Source organism: Nicotiana tabacum, chromosome 15 (assembly GCF_000715075.1).
Source record: "Nicotiana tabacum cultivar K326 chromosome 15, ASM71507v2, whole genome shotgun sequence".
In the NCBI taxonomy this organism is placed as follows: Eukaryota; Viridiplantae; Streptophyta; class Magnoliopsida; order Solanales; family Solanaceae; genus Nicotiana; species Nicotiana tabacum.
In genome coordinates this window covers 89,864,807-89,884,189 of record NC_134094.1, presented here as the reverse complement: position 1 = coordinate 89,884,189, position 19,383 = coordinate 89,864,807, and the positions used below count along the sequence as shown (strand labels likewise).

The window sequence follows — 19,383 nt, the reverse complement described above, 5'->3', positions numbered from 1 at the left end:
AATAATAAATTAATATAATCACAAAACAATTACAAAAAACAAATACCACAATTAAAAACAACTAATAAATATTTTTTATAACAACTAATAACATTAATTATTCATAAAATAATAATTTATCTATTTTAATTTTTTTAAGCTCATAAATAATCTAATCCGGATAAAAAATAACAAATTAATTAAATCATAAAACAATCACGAAAAAACATAGATCACGGCAGTAAAAAAATAACTAATACCCATATTTTATACACGAGTTTTACCAAAAAGTAAGTCGGAATACCTCGATTTAAAATTTTTTGAAAGGTGAAGATTTGATGATTTCGGGGCCGAAACGAGCAATCCACTACGCGATAACCACTTAGATCCGGTGTTAGCTTGCTACAATACGGAGAAGATACACTTTTTGTGGGACGGGTGGGCTCTAAGGATTTTTTTTGCTTTAAAAATAGGGGAGGGGGAGGGGGAGGGGGGCTGTAGGAAAAGGGGGGTTACTGGTTTTCTAGTCGGGGAAGACGGAGGCCCGCTTTTTAAAGTAGGTATAGCGCTAATATAGGATGCGTAATACTATAGCACGTCCTATACGTGCGCTATACATCCCGCCCTTTTTGAGTTCAAATATAGCGCGGTTATTCACCGCGCTATATATAAAATGGTGCCTAGTTTATTTTTTTTACCTATTTACGTCATTTGAGTCCAAAAGAACCGTAATTTGGTTCCGAACTCCTTAACTACATAGTAGTTTGAGTTTCCCTAGGTAAAACTCTACTTGTTAGCCGTTTACAAGAACTCTTAACCATACTAATACATATGATGTCGGCACAAAATGAAGAAACGTATGACATAGCTCTTTTTCGATAAACGCTCACTATTTAAGTATGATTGATTAATATGTAATTTTGTCTTTTCAGTGACATTAATATGTAATTTCACTTTAACACATAACTCTAAATATTAAATTGTGTAATTTGATGAACACTCCAAATAAATATTTTTCGAAGCCATGCATTTAAAGATGACTTTTTTCACCCTGTAAATGGCAGGAATTAGAGGTCTTAGGTCGAAGCCTTAAGTACGAAAAAATATCCTCCTTAGCCCGTTTGGACATAAGACTTTTCACTTTTTTTAAAAATATTTTCACTTTATTTTTAAAATCAGTAGTGTTTGTAATGCGTGTGCGGAATATCAAATTAAAAAAAAATAAAAAAAAATCTAGCAATGATTACCTACTACCTTAGCCTCGACCTCTTAGCTAACCCCACCACGTATCTCTCTTCCTCTCTTCTCACCATAAATGTCTTTATATTCACGTACTCCCATTCCTCACACACGCATAACCCTTTCTTCTCTGTCTGCTCTGTCACTTCTCATTTGCTTTTAATACCAATCTCATGTTTCATCCTCCTTCTGAATAGTCATATCCAGTCTTCTCTAAATCTTTTAATTATTGTTTCTTTCATTTGACTACAGACCAAAGATTTATAGCTGTGTTTTCTACCATTTCACACTTGAAAACAAGAAAAAGTTTTTCTATTCTCACAGAACCAAGAATTGTGAGAAAGGCTAAATGTGGGATCGTGAATGATTTCTATTTCCATCCTTTTTACATGCTAGAAGATTGAAGTGCTTCATTTGATCAAATAGAAAAACAGAGGTCAGCTTCTTGTTCTAACTCTCCCTTTTATTAATTCGTCCCTTTTTTCTTTTCTTGCTCAGGCCAGATTCATGTCAAAACTCTACTCTTATCTAAGATTTTGTCAGTTTTCGTGACTGGAAATGTTTTAAATGGAAAAAGATCTATTTTCTAAATCATTTGACGTGTTATTCTCTGTTTTATCAGTGAAATCCGCATCACGATAAATCTGAAGCGTCTGGAACAGTCCAAAGCTTTTTTCAGTCTCTTGTTCTTTTATAGATTTAACATATATTGACTGTAAGCGTTTATTTTTTAATTTTTATTTTCAGTATATTTTAATTTGTTATAACAAGTTATAATATATCTTATTTTTAGATTATCAATTCCATTATTTATAAATAGTTAGTACTTGCTAGATAACCTGATAGTAAAAGACATTTTATTACGTTACTATCTCGTTGTTGTACAATGGAGTATTAAACTTGTTACTATTTAGTGCTTTTTTAAGCTGATTGTGTAGGTCTATTGGAAACAACATTACAAAACAGGTGTTTGACTGCGTCAAATGGTTAAAGTTCTTTATTTTTGGGAGGGGTAATTTGTCTAAATTAACCTTTGAACATGAACTATATTTATAGTGAAACAGTGACTCCTTTTCCCTGATTGCACTTTTCATTCAAAGACGAGTTTGACAATTGTGGAGTCAGATTTTGAGCTACTATATTGGGCTCTGAGCTAAGTAGGAGGCTTGGTAAATAGTCTCTGGGACCACTTTTCTGATTGATTAAAAATAAAAAAAACTATAGTCTATCTGATATTTGGAATTGTTGGATTTTAGGTTCTGTTGCTCCATTTATGTTCCTTCTGGCCACTATATGGATTGAGCAAATCAAAACTCCAATTAGCACTTCTTTTTAATCTGAAAATCTGGCTGCATCAATTTTGTTTTTGGTAATTAAACAAATTTTATTAATCACCTAAGTATATATTTACAAAGCCACAGCTAAAATAAACACATTTAGCTGTTCATAGAGGTCTAACCAAGAGAGAATAAAACCCATGACTCTCGGGATAAAGTTTGGGATTAACTTTATTCATGTTTGATTTGGGATATTAGCTAATCTTAGGATAACTCTTATACTAAAATTGTGGGATTAGCTATCCCATATAAAAGGTGGGATAGCTAATCCCATGGGATATTCCACCATTATACCAAAACGACCCCTAAGAGTTACAAACTAAGGTGAGAATATGTATCACTTAATTATGGTTAAACAGTAAAAATGTATACATGGCAAGACTCAAATATATATCCGGAATTTATTGGTTTGATCTAAATGATGAATAAGAACAAAATAAAGGTCTAGTTTTTTGGCAGATAGTAACTTTTTTGCCTCAGCTATTGAATTTTTTTAGATCTAGTAGCAGTAATTTATTTTTTCCATGTTTGTCAATTTCAACTGCATCTTATATTTCAGGCTTTGTAAATGGCTTACTAGTTCCCCTAATATTTGAGGCACATTTTGGGCAATATTAATCAGGATTGACAAATATGGTGATCATGAGACAGACATTAGCCTGCTGCACGAGAAACAGAGAGTTTAGCATTGACTTTACTGAACAAGAGAGTGAGATTCCCCCTTCTCTCCTTCTTATTTGTTTTTACGGTATGACGTGGTGATTCTCCCTCCCTATAATTGAGGCAAATCCAACATTTTTAATCAATCAATGCGGAAAACCATCATACCTACTACTACTTTGTGGCAGTGGGCATTGGCTATAAAATTAGAAACATTAAAATATTGCCTTAGTATTATTTTGAAGATTTACAAATATATATGCTTAAAAATAACCATTACTTAGTGAACTCTGCAGATGTCTTTGCACAAAATGAGGAGTATTCTTTTCCACAAGTGAATGCTAACATATTGTCTAGATGTTTAGTGTAACTTTCTTGACTTCTGTGAGCCAGATGATACTAGAATGTAGACATTTCCATGTTAGTTATAGGAGTTAGTGTATGGTCAAAACTGATTTGAGTCAGTCGTACGGACTGGTCGAGACGATAATGTTTCGATCAAAGGATATCTGCATGACAAGCTCGGTCAAGGTCCGAAGTAAGGGCGGCAAGCTTCGAGCTCTAAGACCGATCAATGACAAGCTCGATATCATTATCGAGCTCATATTCAAATCGAACTATGAGGCAAAGCGGGGATTATCGAAGATGCATGGACCGACCAACACTTACCCCGAATACCGAGACGCCAAGTCAGAATCGAGCTCGAATCAAGGCTGAGGGCTCGATCCAATACCGAGCTCGAGCCAGTATCGAGCTCGCAGACTAGGGCCGTTGCAACCGCACTATGGGAGAGAATCTTGACGGAAATCGAGAAAAAGACAATACATCATGGACTCTCCACTACGCATTTTTTATTGTATATAAAGTAGGATCTCTCTACTATAAGAGGGACATGGATTGTAAGCAAGCGTGAGACTGGAACAAAAGATCACTTCTCATATTGAAAGATATCCCCTTGTGTTTGTTTTACTTTATCTTATTCATTCTTTTTGCTTACTATTCTCATTCTCATAGTCAAGAATACACATATTTCTATTTCTCTACACGATTTATATCAAATTATATCGCGTATCCTTAGAACCATATACAAATCTAACGAAATACGATTTTTCGGGTAAACAGTTTGGCGCCCACCGTGGGGCTAAGGGTAACAGTGGTTGTTTGATACAAGTCTGCAATACACACCAGTTTACAACTTCAAATCAACAATGGCAAACCCTCGATTGATGGCTTCACCTATTGACCACGAAGCCGGCTTTCAAGATGAAACCAACAACTTGACACCCAGGGCTGGAAGGCGAATTAACGATGTCACCGAAGCTCGAGTCGAAGTACCGCTAGATGTCAATTCACAAGTGGCTCTTGAGGCGAATCAACGTTCCGAACCGGAAAAAAGCATTCAGGGCGATACTCGATCCGTAGCTCGAGACACTCATAACATGGAGGAGATCAGAGTCAGTTAACGGATGATCTTCGATATGTTACAAGCCCAGCAAATAGCGATAGCTCAGTTGCAGAGCCAAACTTAGGTATGAAGCAGGCCGGAGCCCAATCCATTTTGAGAAATCACCCACATAACGGAACCAGCCATAGTGAAGTCAAATGAGCAAGAATCGAGGACTACTCCCGAAATTACTAAATTGCTCGAGGAACTCACAAAACGAGTCGAAGCCAACGATAAAAAAATAAAAACATATAATTCCATGGTCGATCAGATCCCGGGAGCTCCACCAATGATAAAAGGGATAGATTCGAAAAAATTCATTCAAAAGCCTTTTCCCTCGAGTGCAGCCCCAAAACCAATTCCCAAAAAATTTCATATGCCCGAAATACCCAAATATAACGGAACGACCGACCCCAACGAGCACGTCACTTCTTACACGTGTTCCATCAAGGGCAATGATTTGGAAGATGATGAGATCGAATCTGTATTATTGAAAAAATTCGGTGAAACCCTGTCAAAGGGGGCAATGGTATGGTATCATAATTTACCATCTAACTCTATTGATTCTTTTGCTATGCTTGCAGATTGCTTCGTAAAAGCACATGCCGGAGCCTTAAAGGCTGAAACCAGAAAGTCGGACCTGTTCAAGGTAATACAAAAGGATAACGAGATGCTAAGAGAGTTCGTAGCTCTTTTTCAAATGGAACGAATGGATCTGCCACCAGTCACAGACGATTGGGCTGTTCAAGCTTTCACTCAAGGTCTAAACGAGCGGAGCTCGATGGCTTCACGGTGGCTGAAGCAAAATCTGATCTAGTATCCAACTATTACTTGGACCGATGTGCACAATCGATATCAATCCAAAATAAGAGTCGAAGATGACCAGTTGATTTCTAGGTCCGTTACGAAAAAGCAAAAGTCGACCAGAGATCGATACCAGCCATATAGCGGAAACAATACTACTGCTGATTATCTGAGGCCTATTTAAAATTAACCTCGTATACTGGTGGGCTTTATCATTGAACGTATCTGTGATGATTATCAAGTTCGGTGCAAAGGACGTTACTTTGTTATTTCATGGAAAACAGTGTCTCAACAGGAGCCAAATAGTCAAAACGAACCATGGTTATGTAGTTGGCCCGATCCCTGACGCAAAACATGAACCCATGTATAATGACTTGCAAATAAAGCCCTTTTCTTTACCGATATTCTATGTTAAAGATTTATTATGCAAACAGGATCAAGTTCGAGCAAGCGCTCACTCGATCATTACGCCTACGGGCTACATTATTTCGAGTTCGAATCATTCACTCGACTAATAAGCCTACGGGCTACTTTGACTATTACGCCTACGGGCTACATTATTTCGAGTTTGAATAATTCACTCGACTACTAAGCCTACGGGCTACTTTGACTATTACGCCTACGGGCTACATTATTTCGAGTTTGAATCATTCACTCGACTACTAAGCCTACGGGCTACTTTTATTTCGAGTTCGAGCAAGCACTCACTTGACCATTACGCCTACGGTCTATATTGCATCGAGTTCGAATCATTCACTCAACTGCTAAGCCTACGGGCTACTTTTATTTCGAGTTCGAGCAAGTACTCACTCGACCATTACGCCTACGAGCTACATTATTTCGAGTTCGAATCATTCACTCGACTACTAAGCCTACATGCTACTTTTATTTTGAGTTCGATCAAGCACTCACTCGACCATTAAGTCTACGGGCTACTTTTATTTTGAGTTCGAGCAAGCACTCACTCGACTATTACACCTACGGGCTACTTTTATTTCGAGTTCGAGCAAGCACTCACTCGACCATTACGCCTACGGGCTACATTGTATCGAGTTCGAATCATTCACTCGACTGCTAAGTCTTGATCTTTTCTCTTTTGTTTTGGTTTTGAGTGTGGGGGGAGGCCAAGGACTTCCTCTTCCAGGCCCTTCAAACTCCTCATCGGAAGATGTATTCGGGCTCTACGGGCTACTTTTATTTTGACTTCGAGTAAGCACTCACTCGACCATTACACCTATGAGCTACATTATTTCGAGTTTGAATCATTCACTCGACTACTAAGCCTACGGGCTACTTTTATTTCGAGTTCGAGCAAGTACTCACTCGATCATTAAGCCTACGGGCTACTTCGACCATTATGCCTACGGGCCACATTGCATCGAGTTCGAATCATTCACTCGACTGCTAAGCCTACGAACTACTTTTATTTCGAGTTCGAGCAAGCACTCACTCGACCACTAAGCCTACGGGCTACATCGACTATTATGCTTACGGGCTGCATTGCATCGAGTTCGAATCATTCACTCGACTACTAAGCCTGCGGGCTACTTTTATTTCGATTTCGAGCAAGCACTCACTCGACTATTACGCCTACGGGCTACATTATTTCGAGCAAAACTACTCATTTCTTTGAATTAATACGAACACTTGACTATTTAAGCTGAAGGATATTCGAGCCCAATAAAGCAAAAGGGGACTACCCACAAGGCCCGAAGGCAATACAGATTTAAATTCAAACTATCTATTTAGTTTGAAAGGCTATTTTTCTTTAAAAAGAAGAAAGATTTATATTTACAAATTTTTTGTACAGAGGCGGCTACTCTTCCAAAAGGAAGTTCTTTATACAAAAACCGAAAGCGGTATCAAAAGAACGCAGCGATCGACCTAAGGCCCTAAATGACTCAATCTTCATCGGAGGCCGTATTCTCGGCATCGTCCTCATCTTCAGACTCCCCTGAGTCATCGGAGTCCTCCTCAGGAAAGGCCAACCTCCGAGCTTTGTTCTCCTCCACCCTGGCGACTTCAATCTCGGCCCCAACATCATAGCCCTGAGCTTTTACCTCCTCGAAAGCCTCTCTCCGAGCCTTCCACTTTGCATGTTCGACCATGCTCGCAGCTTTGGCTTGGTTAACCTCGACATCGATCCTGAACTGAGCCACTTTGGTATCGGCTTTTTTGTTGGCCTCGATTACTTCAGATCTGGCCACTTCGAGTTCTTTGGCCAAATCTACTCTATCTAAGGTGGCCAAATCCAACCGATGCTGAAGCTCTTTCATCTTTTCGATCAGCCCTAAAGCATTTTCTTTCGCAGATCAAAGTTGGGCATCAGACATCTCCAACTAAGCTTCGACGGCTTCCTTTTTCGAGGCAAGGTTATCCATACACTTTTTAAATTCTTTTGCCTCGGCCAGTAGGGCATCTACCTGTGAGTTAAGCCGTCCAATCTGCTCGATCCTCTGCCGAACCTGCAGAATCGGATCATTAGTGATTATCTCTTTTTTATCTTCACTATCATGAAACATTCGGAATACCTGCTCAGCCATCTCCTCATGCTCTTCCCGAGCCGCTGTCAAATTTGCTCGAAGTTTTTCACTAAGAAGCTTGTACGAGTCACTCTTCTCAGTGAGGCTCCGAACCTCGGCATCATGCTCCTCCCTAATTCGAAGAAAGGCCTCATGATGCAACATCGAAGCCAGCAAATAAAAGGAGAAACATTAGAATTACCTGCAACTCTGTGTAAAAGAAGCGGCAAAAAAGCCATCAGAGTTACCCGATTCAAAGCATGTTGGGCCTCGTTGAAGAGACAGGCAGGCCCCACTGCATTCATCACTAATTGATCTTCTTCGGTCACCAAGGACCGAAGGTAACTGGCAATCCCCACAGGGGAAGAAAAAATTCGGGTATCCGTAGGTACGGAGAACACTATCTTCCGCCTTCGATCGGGATCGATACTCGGGGCCGGAAATCGGTCCACCAGTTTATGAGTCGATGAAGGCTCGGTGGAACCCGACCAAGACACTTTTTTGGGTACCGGCATTCCACCAAAACAGGTAACCTCCTCCGAGGCACATGACTCGAGCCCCTCCAGAAAACCGTGGATATCGGCCGACTCCTGAATACCCTCATAGGACCGATCCTCCAACATGATGGCCTCTCGAATCATGGCATCCGAAATTTGAGGGGATCCGCCAATGTCAACTATCCTGAACTCATCCCTTGAAATATCTGCTACTGCCTGAGAAGATCCACCCTCGGTATCCCTTTCCATCGTCTTAGCTCGAGAAGGGATAATCTCGGCTTCTTCTTGTTCTGGGATTATGGCCAAGGTTCCCTGATTTTCTTCCACCAAATTGGAAGACTGTTGAATCACAACATTAGCCCGTACGCAGGCTAAATTCTCCTCTCCTTCTTCGGGCTCGTCCCTTGAATGGCGGACCGCTTCCGAAGACATAACACCAGAGCCCCCCTTCGGCTTTCGAGATCTCTTAGCCGGTTTCTTCTTTTCCGAGCTCGGGGAGCCCGATACGTCTTTTCTCTTCCTTTCTTTCACCTGCTTCTGGACAGGATCTTCTTTGCCACCAGATGGCGGCCTCATGACTACATCTTTCCCAAGTCCTACAAAAGGGAAGGAGGAGATTTACCATACAAATCGATGAAGAGACAAGTCGACAAAAAGATTTACCATGACTGCTGGCCTCCCATCGACCCTTTGATAATTCGACTCAAGCACGCTCGGAGTACGGTCTCTGCAACACCAGGTTTTCGACCCATTGTCTAAGATCCGGGATCGGTTCCGGCATTCGAGCTATGACTGTGATAAGGAAAAATGGATCAACAAAATAGAAAGCAATCACAAAATCAAAACGGGCAAAGAGAAACGTTTACTCACGGCTCATATTCCATTTCTCGGGATATGGCAAGTCATCGGCAGGGATCAGATCCGAGGTTCTAATTCGAACAAAACGGCCCATCCAACCCCGATCCTGGGTCTCGTCTATGCTCGAGAATGGCGCTTTGGTTGCTCGGCGAGCAAGCTTGATCAGCCCTCCTCGATAAAGTCGGGGACTGTAAAGACGCATAAGATGATCGAGGGTGAAGATACGCCCCTCGACCTTGCTCGAGAAAAATCGAAGAATAATCACTATCCTCCAAAAGGAAGGGTGGATTTGGCCGAGGGTCACATGGTACCTCTTACAAAAGGCAACGATGACAGGGTCTAGGGGTCCCAACATGAAAGGATAAGTATAAACACTTAAGAACCCTTCGACGTAGGTAGTAATTGATTCATCGAGCGATGGGATTACTATGATTTTATTATCCCAGTTGCATTCTTGTATGACTTTATCGAGAACTTTTTCGATGATTGAACATTGATACCTCGATATCGGCTCACACCGACCCGGTCTCGGAGAAGGCTTTTCAATTTTAAAATCGCCTACGGTCGAACACCCAACCGGAACGAATTCTTCAGGGCGGGGCTCTTCCACATCCTCGCCACCAGCAGGTCGAGATGAAGAAGCGGTCTCTTTTTGCGAAACAGTTTTAGACGTTTTTGCCATTTAAAATTTCGTAAACAAAGAACGGAAGTATTTGGTGTTCTAAGGAAGAGTTTGCAGTAAAACTCATAGGTTTACAGGCAGAAAACTCAGAAAAGGCGAAAAGGAACTTGAAAATTTTGGAAGATTGAAGACGTAAAAATAATGAATGGTGGAAGGAAATGCTATTTATAGATTGAAGCAATGACGGTTCAATATTAGAGGTGGCCGACCACCGCCTGACACATTAAATGCCTCGGTAAAACCGAACCGATGAGACAACTATCACATACGTCAGGGTCGGGATCGATGAAAATGTCAGTATATATCTGATCGAGCTGTTGGGGAATCATTTCGTTTCTCGTCATATCCTTTTCCAAGAAACGAGGGGACTATCTGTGTACGGTCAAAATCGATTTGAGTCAGTCGTACGGATTGGTCGAGACGATAATGTTTCGATCAAAGGATATCTGCATGACAAGCTCGGTCAAGGTCCGAAGTAAGGGCAGCGAGCTTCGAGCTCTAAGGCCGATCAATGACAAGCTCGATATCATTATCGAGCTCATATCCAAATCGAACTACGAGGCAAATCGGGGATTTTATCGAAGATGCATGGACCGACCAACACTCACCCCGAATACCGAGACCCCAAGTCAGAATCGAGCTCGGACCAAGGCCGAGGGCTCGATCCTATACCGAGCTCGAGCCAGTATCGAGCTCGCAGACTAGGGCCGTTGCAACCGCACTATGGGAGAGAATCTTGACGGAAATAGAGGAAAAGATAATACATCATGGACTCTCTACTACGTATTTTTTATTGTATATAAGGTAGGATCTCTCTATTATAAGAGGGACATGGATTGTAAGCAAGCGTGAGACTGGAACAAAAGATCACTTCTCATATTGAAAGATATCCCCTTGTGTTTGTTTTACTTTATCTTATTCATTTTTTTGCTAACTATTCTCATTCTCATAGTCAAGAATACACATATTTCTATTTTTTTTACACGATTTATATCAAATTGTATCGCGTATCCTTAGAACCATACACAAATCTAACGAAATCTGATTTTTCGGGTAAACAGGAGTAACAGTTATTATTAATGTCTTAACACTAAGGAGTCGTTTGGTAGGATTCATTAGCAAAAATAATGCATGCATTAGATTTTGGTATTATTAATCCCTTGTTTGGCATACTTTTTCAACCTATGTATTACCAATGCAAATATTAGTTATACAACCCATTTGGTATTATCCTATGTATAACCAATACACAACAAACCATGGTATTAGTCATACCAAGGCTATTAATGCATGCATTAGCATGGATAAAGACAAAATTTTTCTTAGTTTAATATGAGGTATAAGGTGGGATAAGATGTAGGGTATAATTTATACCTTGTTTGGTTGGAGGTACAAATTTATATCGCCAACCAAACAAGGTATAAATTTAATCCTAGACTTAATCCAGGATATCCCATCTTATCCCATCAAATGTGGGATTATTTTATCCCATCTCTCATGTGGTATAAATTAGTACAATCCCGGGATAATTTAGTCTAAGTCCCTGAAAGCTAAAGAATATGGAGGACATTTTTGTAAATAACTGATTTTCTTAAAAATTATGCAACGCATTTTAATTTTTAATACATCATACCAAACAATAGATAAAAAATAATCCTTGCATAACGAATGATTACATTACTAACCCATGCATTATTATTTCATGCATTACTAATACACCTTATTCAACACTATTGTTAATACACCCTACCAAATGACCCCTAAATAAGTTGAGATTAGTTACATAGTTTCATTGCCCACGTCGCTCCATTTAAGTCAATCTTGTACCAATATATTTAATAATATTGGCATGTTAGTTATTTTTTTTTATTAGTTATATGTGGATGCTTATTATATTCAAGAAATTTAACAACCAATGTAGAGCACCTATGTCTTGAAATTACATGAGGAAAAAAAATATTATTTTTTCCTGGTTGATAAAGAATCTTATGTGGAACCCATCTTATGTTAGGTATATTTTGAACTGATTTATAAGTCACATGTGAGGAGCTATACACTTCCAAATATTTCTTGTCTACTTTCTACAAACTTTTGTAAATGGAAAGAGGAAGAATCTTCCATTTAGTGTGAAATAAATAGATGGCATTATAACGACATTTATTTGTCATAAATGGCATGCCGCAGTGGTAGAGAGAGCTTCGGAGTTCTCTTTCTATGTATTGTCTAATTGGTAAAATAGTGGAACCTAACTCTCAAAACCACTCAAGTAACTAAGGGGACAAAGCAGTCGTTGTCTACAAGACTTTCTTTTTGAAAAGTCTTCAACTTTTTTCTATTCGCATCAAAACTTTTACTTTGGCGATTCTCTTTCCAGTTTGGTCTATTCGTGTTTTTTTTGTTTCTACTCTAAAGCATCAACACCTTTCAAAAGCTTTTTTTAAAAAAAAATATTAAGCTACAATTTTCTATACATGTTTAATCGTCTTTAATTTGTTTCTTGTAAAAAAAGTAAACTTAAAATGGAGTTGTCTCATCGGTCTAAAGATTGACCTAGTGATTAAAAACTCTAGAGTGGCGTTTATTTAGAATTTTTCAGCCTCAACTGTTGATTTTGTAGAAAATAAGTACTTGTTGAGTTCTTTTTTGTTTTTAAAAGAAGAAAGTAGATTTGCACATGTCGAACCCAAAAAAAAAGGATCTATTTTGATGCTTTAGTGGTTTATTATTCAGAGGGGGGCCTAGATCTAGTGCCAGTCCAATTTCCTATCAACAAGTATTTGGATTCACATTTATTTCATTCTCAATCTTTTTCTCCTTAAATAGTTGGGAGATTATTTTCCCTTGACGAAAAGGAAATGTCAAACTTTCACCGCTTATACACAATAAGAATTCTCGTTAAATATCATTACATTTTCTGACTTTCATGAATTATGCATAATCAAATGTTAGATCTAAGATGCTTGACTTTTTAAAATTTTCTCAAGTCTCTATTCAAATATTGAATATTAGCATTTTCTCACCTTCCTTGAAGTAGGTTTTAATGGTTTGTGTTTATATCTATCCGTTGCTTCAAATTTTGATTTAATAAAATATAAAAACATAAAGTGTACTCATCAAAATAAATAAATAAATATACAGAAAGTGCAAAGAAGACAAAAATTGTAGATTTCACAAAAAGTCATATAATTATTACTTTTTTTCACCTAAATCATATAACTATGTTTTCCCACACAAAATTTATAAAACTTTTACTAACTCGCATAAAAATCATAATGACCAGAAAAATACAACTTTTTAGTAGTATTTTCTTAATTCACGATTTTTATTTTTTATTTTAAGTCTAATAACTAATAATCCAATTAAAATAGGAATGACCCAACCCGACCCGACCCAATAGCCATATATATATTAATAAAAATAATACCAAAAGTGAATCCTTCAAAACAAGATACTTCTATCTTTTATATTTCTTTTTCAAGATTTTCATTCAAACTGAAAGCATCTTTTTTCAAGTGCTCTCTAATTATACCTTCTTCTTTTTTGTCAGAATCTCATACATTCCAAACTAAATTTGTTGTGGGGAAGTGTCACACCTCCTTTTTTCCGAGAGGATAGAGAGTTTTTCCAATTAAAGTAACATTCTTCGAAATGAGATTATTTATTTATTCAGAGTCTCCACTTAGAATAATTTATGGTGTCTCAAGTCACCTGTTTATTTTAAAATCCCAAACCGAGGAAATTGACTCTATTTATGGTTTGCGAACACAGAAGATCGGGTAAGGAATTCTGTTAATCCGGGAGAAGGTGTGAGGCACTCCCAAATTCCGTGATTTTAGCACGGTCGTTCAACTATTAATAATTGACCTAATTATCTGATTTAATACATATTTGAAATCTATTGTGCATTTTTAACTTTTTAACCGCTTTAAATATTTATGAAATTTATTTGAACAAGTCGCGATGTCGCGCACTCGTTGTTTTTGTACATATTGCGAATCGCGTCACGTGAAACGCACCCGCGATTTACAACATATTTATTATTATTATTATTTGAAATTATGGTCAAGTCGCGTGAAACGCGCACTCGAATTGGGGATTATGTATCATGACTATGGTACGGGAACCGTACCCATAGTCACGATGTTTTATTATTAATCGCGCCTAAAACAAACTATGATATTCGAGAGTTGTTCGGTCGAAACTAATTGCATTCGCTAATATATATAGAATATGTATATTATATGTATATAATACACACACACACACACACACATATATATATATATATGTATGAATATATATTTTATGGATTATTATTTTTGAGAGCTTCTAAATTTGTTTTATTTTAATTTTAATCGGGTTATTATTTATTAGACTGAAACTTAAAAGATAAAATAAACTGGAATAAGAAAATACTGGAAAATTGTGTTTTTTGTGTGAGTTAGTAACACTTTTATGATTTTTGTGTAAGAAAACAAAGTTATATGACTTTGATGAGAAAAAATTATAGTTAAATTTACCCAAGACAAATGCGCTATCTATGTCAATACCGCATGGGGCTTGTCACATATTTTCAACTTTGCCATTCTTTTGCAAAATTTGAATGGTTACGTACCACTTATTAACTTGCTTTTATTTGTCAATGAAATGGTTCATTTACAATGACTACATTAATCAAAATGAAATGTTTATTTTTATGGGTATCGGGATATTTCGGGAAACCATTTTTTTCTTTTAATCACAATGCTAATAAAGATAATGTTAGAAAGCTTAAATTGCATAATCGTATATTTGTCTTGGTACGTCATGAGATCATTTGGATAATACCGTGAAGTTCCATTGATTTTAAGATGTATTATACCTTGAAGTGCTGGAATTTACCTCCATTATATTCTTCAAGCTTATCGAGTGACGACAATATGTTGTCTTTAAACTTAGTGAAAGTATTCTTCACAGAGAAGTCATTTAACTTGTATGTGTTGTATCAATTCTTTCAGACTCTTTAACACCTCAAGTTATATTAGTAGTATTTTGTACAATCTGTTTATCACCAACATATTTGCTCAGACTAAGGTCTCTGACCAACTTCACACACTCGCACACAAGAAACCATATTAATCTTATCTTTATGTAGTTTTTCAAGCGCAAATATAAGCCCCTTTTAACCTGCATCCGACTAAAATTTGAAAAGGAAATTATCAGGAATTACAACATATGATGGCCTCGAGAGCTGCATACGGAACTGTCAGTCCTATGACAATGAAAGCGCGACTAGTAGAGGTGATGGGGGTGTTACAGATTCCTTAAATGATGATGACTCAAGCAGCTCTTCCAGCAACAATGCTTTTGAATCATTCTCCTCTCAATGGACAACGAGGAAGAGCGACGATCAGGGATCGTATGACAATGGGAATTTCTATGTGAAAGACAAACCTGCTTACACAACCCAATTTTCAGATGTGGAGACAATGAAAGACAAATTTGCAAAATTGCTGCTTGGTGAGGATGTGACGGGAGGAAGCAAGGGAGTTTCGACTGCATTAGCATTGTCCAATGCCATTACAAATCTTGCAGGTTTTTAGTTGTTACTTCTTTATCTATCAATATCGTTTTACAATAATTCAATGTTTAAAAAAAAATTGATTTGCTACAAGGGGATTTTATTAGTGAAGGTATTACAAGCTTACTCCTTTTTCTTCTCTAAAGTTTTTGTAACGAGGAGTTAAGTTTGATTTTTCTCTCCAATATACTCTACCTTTGCTGAAAAGAATTGGCTGCCCAGCTGCTTTACTAACAGCAACGGAAAGGATTCAAAGAACAAACAGGAATACTAATTTCACTATACTCCGTAAAGATTTTTAAACAGCAGAATCGTATTCTCCCAGATTCTACCATAAACTAGTAAGGATGAAAAATAGCATAAGCTACCTTGTTCGTGCTCCTGCCTTTCCCACTGTCATCTTAATATCATAGATTATTTATTACTGACGCTGTGGGATTAACCTGTGTTTTTCTCCTACTAGGATTAACTTTAGCTTTATAATCTGAAATCTGATAAAAAAATTCACATGACAACTCCAAAATAAAATTGACATTTTTTTTTAAGAGGGGAAACCCGCCGCCGCTACAAACCTCTGCCACAACCTCTTCCCTTTGGGTGAGAACTCTGTGGTAAGCACTTTGTGCGCACGGGGTAAAACCCCCCTGTATAATAACATGCAAATCACACAGGGGATGTAAATCACACTAGGCAAGCCCTGTGTGACAGGCTCAACCCAGAAGACATTGAGGGGGGAATCGATCCCAGGTCATCCGTATCTCCAAACCAACTGGGCAACCCCGAACATATAACAAGCACAAGTATAGCATTTAAAAGAATGTTACACCTCATAACACATTGGCTCAGCTTCTCCTAAACCTTTATTGTTCTATTTTCTACTTTGCTGTGAATTTTCCTGATCTGTAATGCTACTTCTGGATTTAAAGCATCTGTGTTTGGAGAGCTGTGGAAATTGGAGCCACTTGCAGAGGAAAGGAAGAGGAAATGGCAAAGGGAAATGGATTGGCTGCTCTCACCTACCAAACATATGATTGAGTTGGTTCCTACAAAACAAAATGGTTCTAATGGCCAGAGATTGGAGGTAACTATGACTTTCTAATAACACATCAGCTTTATTTCATAATAATAAAGCGACATAGTGAGTTCCACTTCTCGTTCGAGCAGATAATGACACCAAAAGCTCGTGCAGACATCCATATAAATCTTCCAGCACTTCAGAAATTGGATTCCATGCTTCTTGTAGGTGGTCTCTTATATCCTATAACGTTCGACTACTTTGTTTCTGCATCGACTTGGTCGATTTTCTCAAAGTTCCTTTCGATCTCAAATTGATAGGGAATGCTGGATTCAATGGTTAATACTGAGTTTTGGTATACGGAAGTGAGTAGCCGAGCAGAAGAAAAGGGCACAAGGTGGTGCCTTCCTTCACCCAAGGTACCCATCTCTGGGCTCTCTGACACTGAAATAAAGAAATTGCTGAATCAGGGAAAGTTGGCCGGTCAAATATTCAAGGCAGCAAAAGCTATTAATGAAAACATCTTAGCTGAAATGCCGGTTCCAAAAGTTATCAAGGATGCACTTCCAAAGGCAAGAGAGAGTTCTCCCTAAAGCTATTTGCTATTGAGTTTTAAGTTTTATGTACTGACACACAATCTGGTTACTTATATGGTAAATCTCTTGATAAACATTTATCACTAAATATGATAGCTAACGTACTATCACATATTAAACTACACTCATAGTATAAAGGAAATTTGCACAATGTATATAACTCAAATCCTTTTCTATTATGTATTTAATTTGTTGAAATTGCTAAATTTCGTTCTTGCAGTCTGGCAGAGAAAGCCTCGGCGAGGACCTTTATAGAATCCTGACTGCAGAATCAACCTCTGCTGAGGAAATGTTCAATTCCTTGAACTTGAGATCTGAAAACAGTGCACTTGAATCTGTTAACAGGTTAGAAGGAGCAATTCTTGCATGGAAAGAAAGAATAACTGATCAAGCTAGTGGAAAGTCTCCAGTTCGAAGATCTTGGTCTTTAGTAAAAGATCCTATATCTGAGCTAGACAAATTGGAGGTCTTATTGAGCCAAGCAGAAGCTCTTCTGCAGCAGCTCAAAATTAAATATCCTAACCTTCCTCAGACATTCCTCAATGTCACAAAAATCCAGTATTGCACGGTGAGAATCGTATCCACTAGTAAAATTTGTTAAAATGCAACTAATAAGGATGATTATATAGTTCACTTATCAGCAGAATAGTTTCTCTGTTTCAGTTAGCGACTCGTTTCAGCTTGTCATTTGCATAGTCCATATATCATCGAACAATAGAGGATAACTATATCTTTCTGGACAACTGTTTTACCCTTAAATTACCTTAAGATTTTGTATGTATCTCTACTTCTATGTGTACGCGTATGTTTAGAAAAAGTTATGCCATAACCTATGTTGCGCGGACTCTCCAAAATGATGCCGCACCCGTGTCGGATCCTCCAAAAATACACTATTTTTGGAGGATCCGACACGTACCCGGCAACATTTTCGGAGTGTCCGAGCAACATAGACCATAACAAAGGGCTCAATAAGATTGTGGTTAATCCTTGTTCTTTCTGTATCATTGTAGGACATTGGGCATTTAATTCTGGAAGCATACTCTCGGGTTCTCTTAAACTTAGCGTACAGCATTCTGATCAGGATAGGAGAAGTTTTGCAAGTAGATATCTCGAGCAACCCCAATTCACCAGCAGCTGCTGACTACTTTCCTGGTACAAGAATCCCTGGATTATTAGAGTCCTATAGCTAGTCGATTGAGGCACTCGTTGATTGATCAGATGAATCGAGTTGATGGACATTTTGGTGACTCCTCTAATAGCAATGCTTCTATTGAGTTTGCAAAACAATTGATAAGTTCGGTAAATTCCAACCTGAAGTCCAGTTTGGTGCACTGGCAGGGTAGCTTATAGCAGCATATCTACTGCGAATTCACCTTAAGAAGGAGATTTTTTCTGTAGATATATATACCATTTCCATGTCAAACATCAGCCTAGCTTCAGGCTGAGTTTTCATGGTTTTTAGGGGAATTTGCCCTCACCTACAAATAAATTACAGCGGCAATAGAATAGCATGCTTTTTACAAGCTAAGTATTGCAAATGCTGGATATATGTTTTGGTATATTGAGTAATTTTACCATAGCCTGTGCAAGAATTTAAAAGAATCTGAATTGTTTGATTGTAACTTCTCATAAAGATCCACCTTTAACTATACCCAGTGTGCTTGTCCAGTAACAAAGAGATTTCTGTTATAATTAAATCAGTATCTATTTATCTATACTATATTAAAAGCGCCAACGCCCTTAGCGCAAATATCGTTTTTATTTGGATAAAATTGTAACTTGATTTTACTAATATTTAGAACTAAGAAATCAACTACAATTATGATTATTAAGTCTTTCCTTATTTGAAATATGTAAAATATTCTAACATTTAGGATTCTAAAATCAAATTAAAATTTAACTCTTATAAACAATTCCTTATTTAAATTAGTTTTGTTATTTTTGTCCTTTACCTTAGGTTTTTTTTCTCTCCCACGAAAGTTCTAGCTAATTTATGCTTTTCAATGGATTCTTGGTCAAGAGCATCTCCAAAGGAAGCAAAATATTACATGGTTCTTCTAGGTATTGATGAGTTAGGAAAATAATATTATTGCGAATATTGCTAAAGCATTTAATTTGCTCATGCGGGGCATATCGTAAGACTGATAATAGTATTGTTTTAATATTGAAGTCCTTATAAAGATTCTAAGG

General features: G+C 37.7%; 1 protein-coding gene across 1 annotated transcript; it reads left to right on the top strand.

Annotated features, from left to right (window-relative positions):
* The first annotated feature begins 1,324 nt into the window (after window positions 1-1,324).
* Window positions 1,325-18,714, top strand: LOC107788515 (rop guanine nucleotide exchange factor 14). Its single transcript, XM_016610190.2, is given in 10 exon segments — window positions 1,325-1,654; window positions 3,115-3,264; window positions 15,225-15,596; window positions 16,509-16,663; window positions 16,747-16,821; window positions 16,918-17,169; window positions 17,414-17,761; window positions 18,204-18,367; window positions 18,369-18,512; window positions 18,514-18,714. Coding segments are annotated over 9 exon segments (1,644 nt in total). The 5' UTR covers window positions 1,325-1,654; window positions 3,115-3,188; the 3' UTR covers window positions 18,572-18,714.
* Window positions 18,715-19,383: the final 669 nt, after the last annotated feature.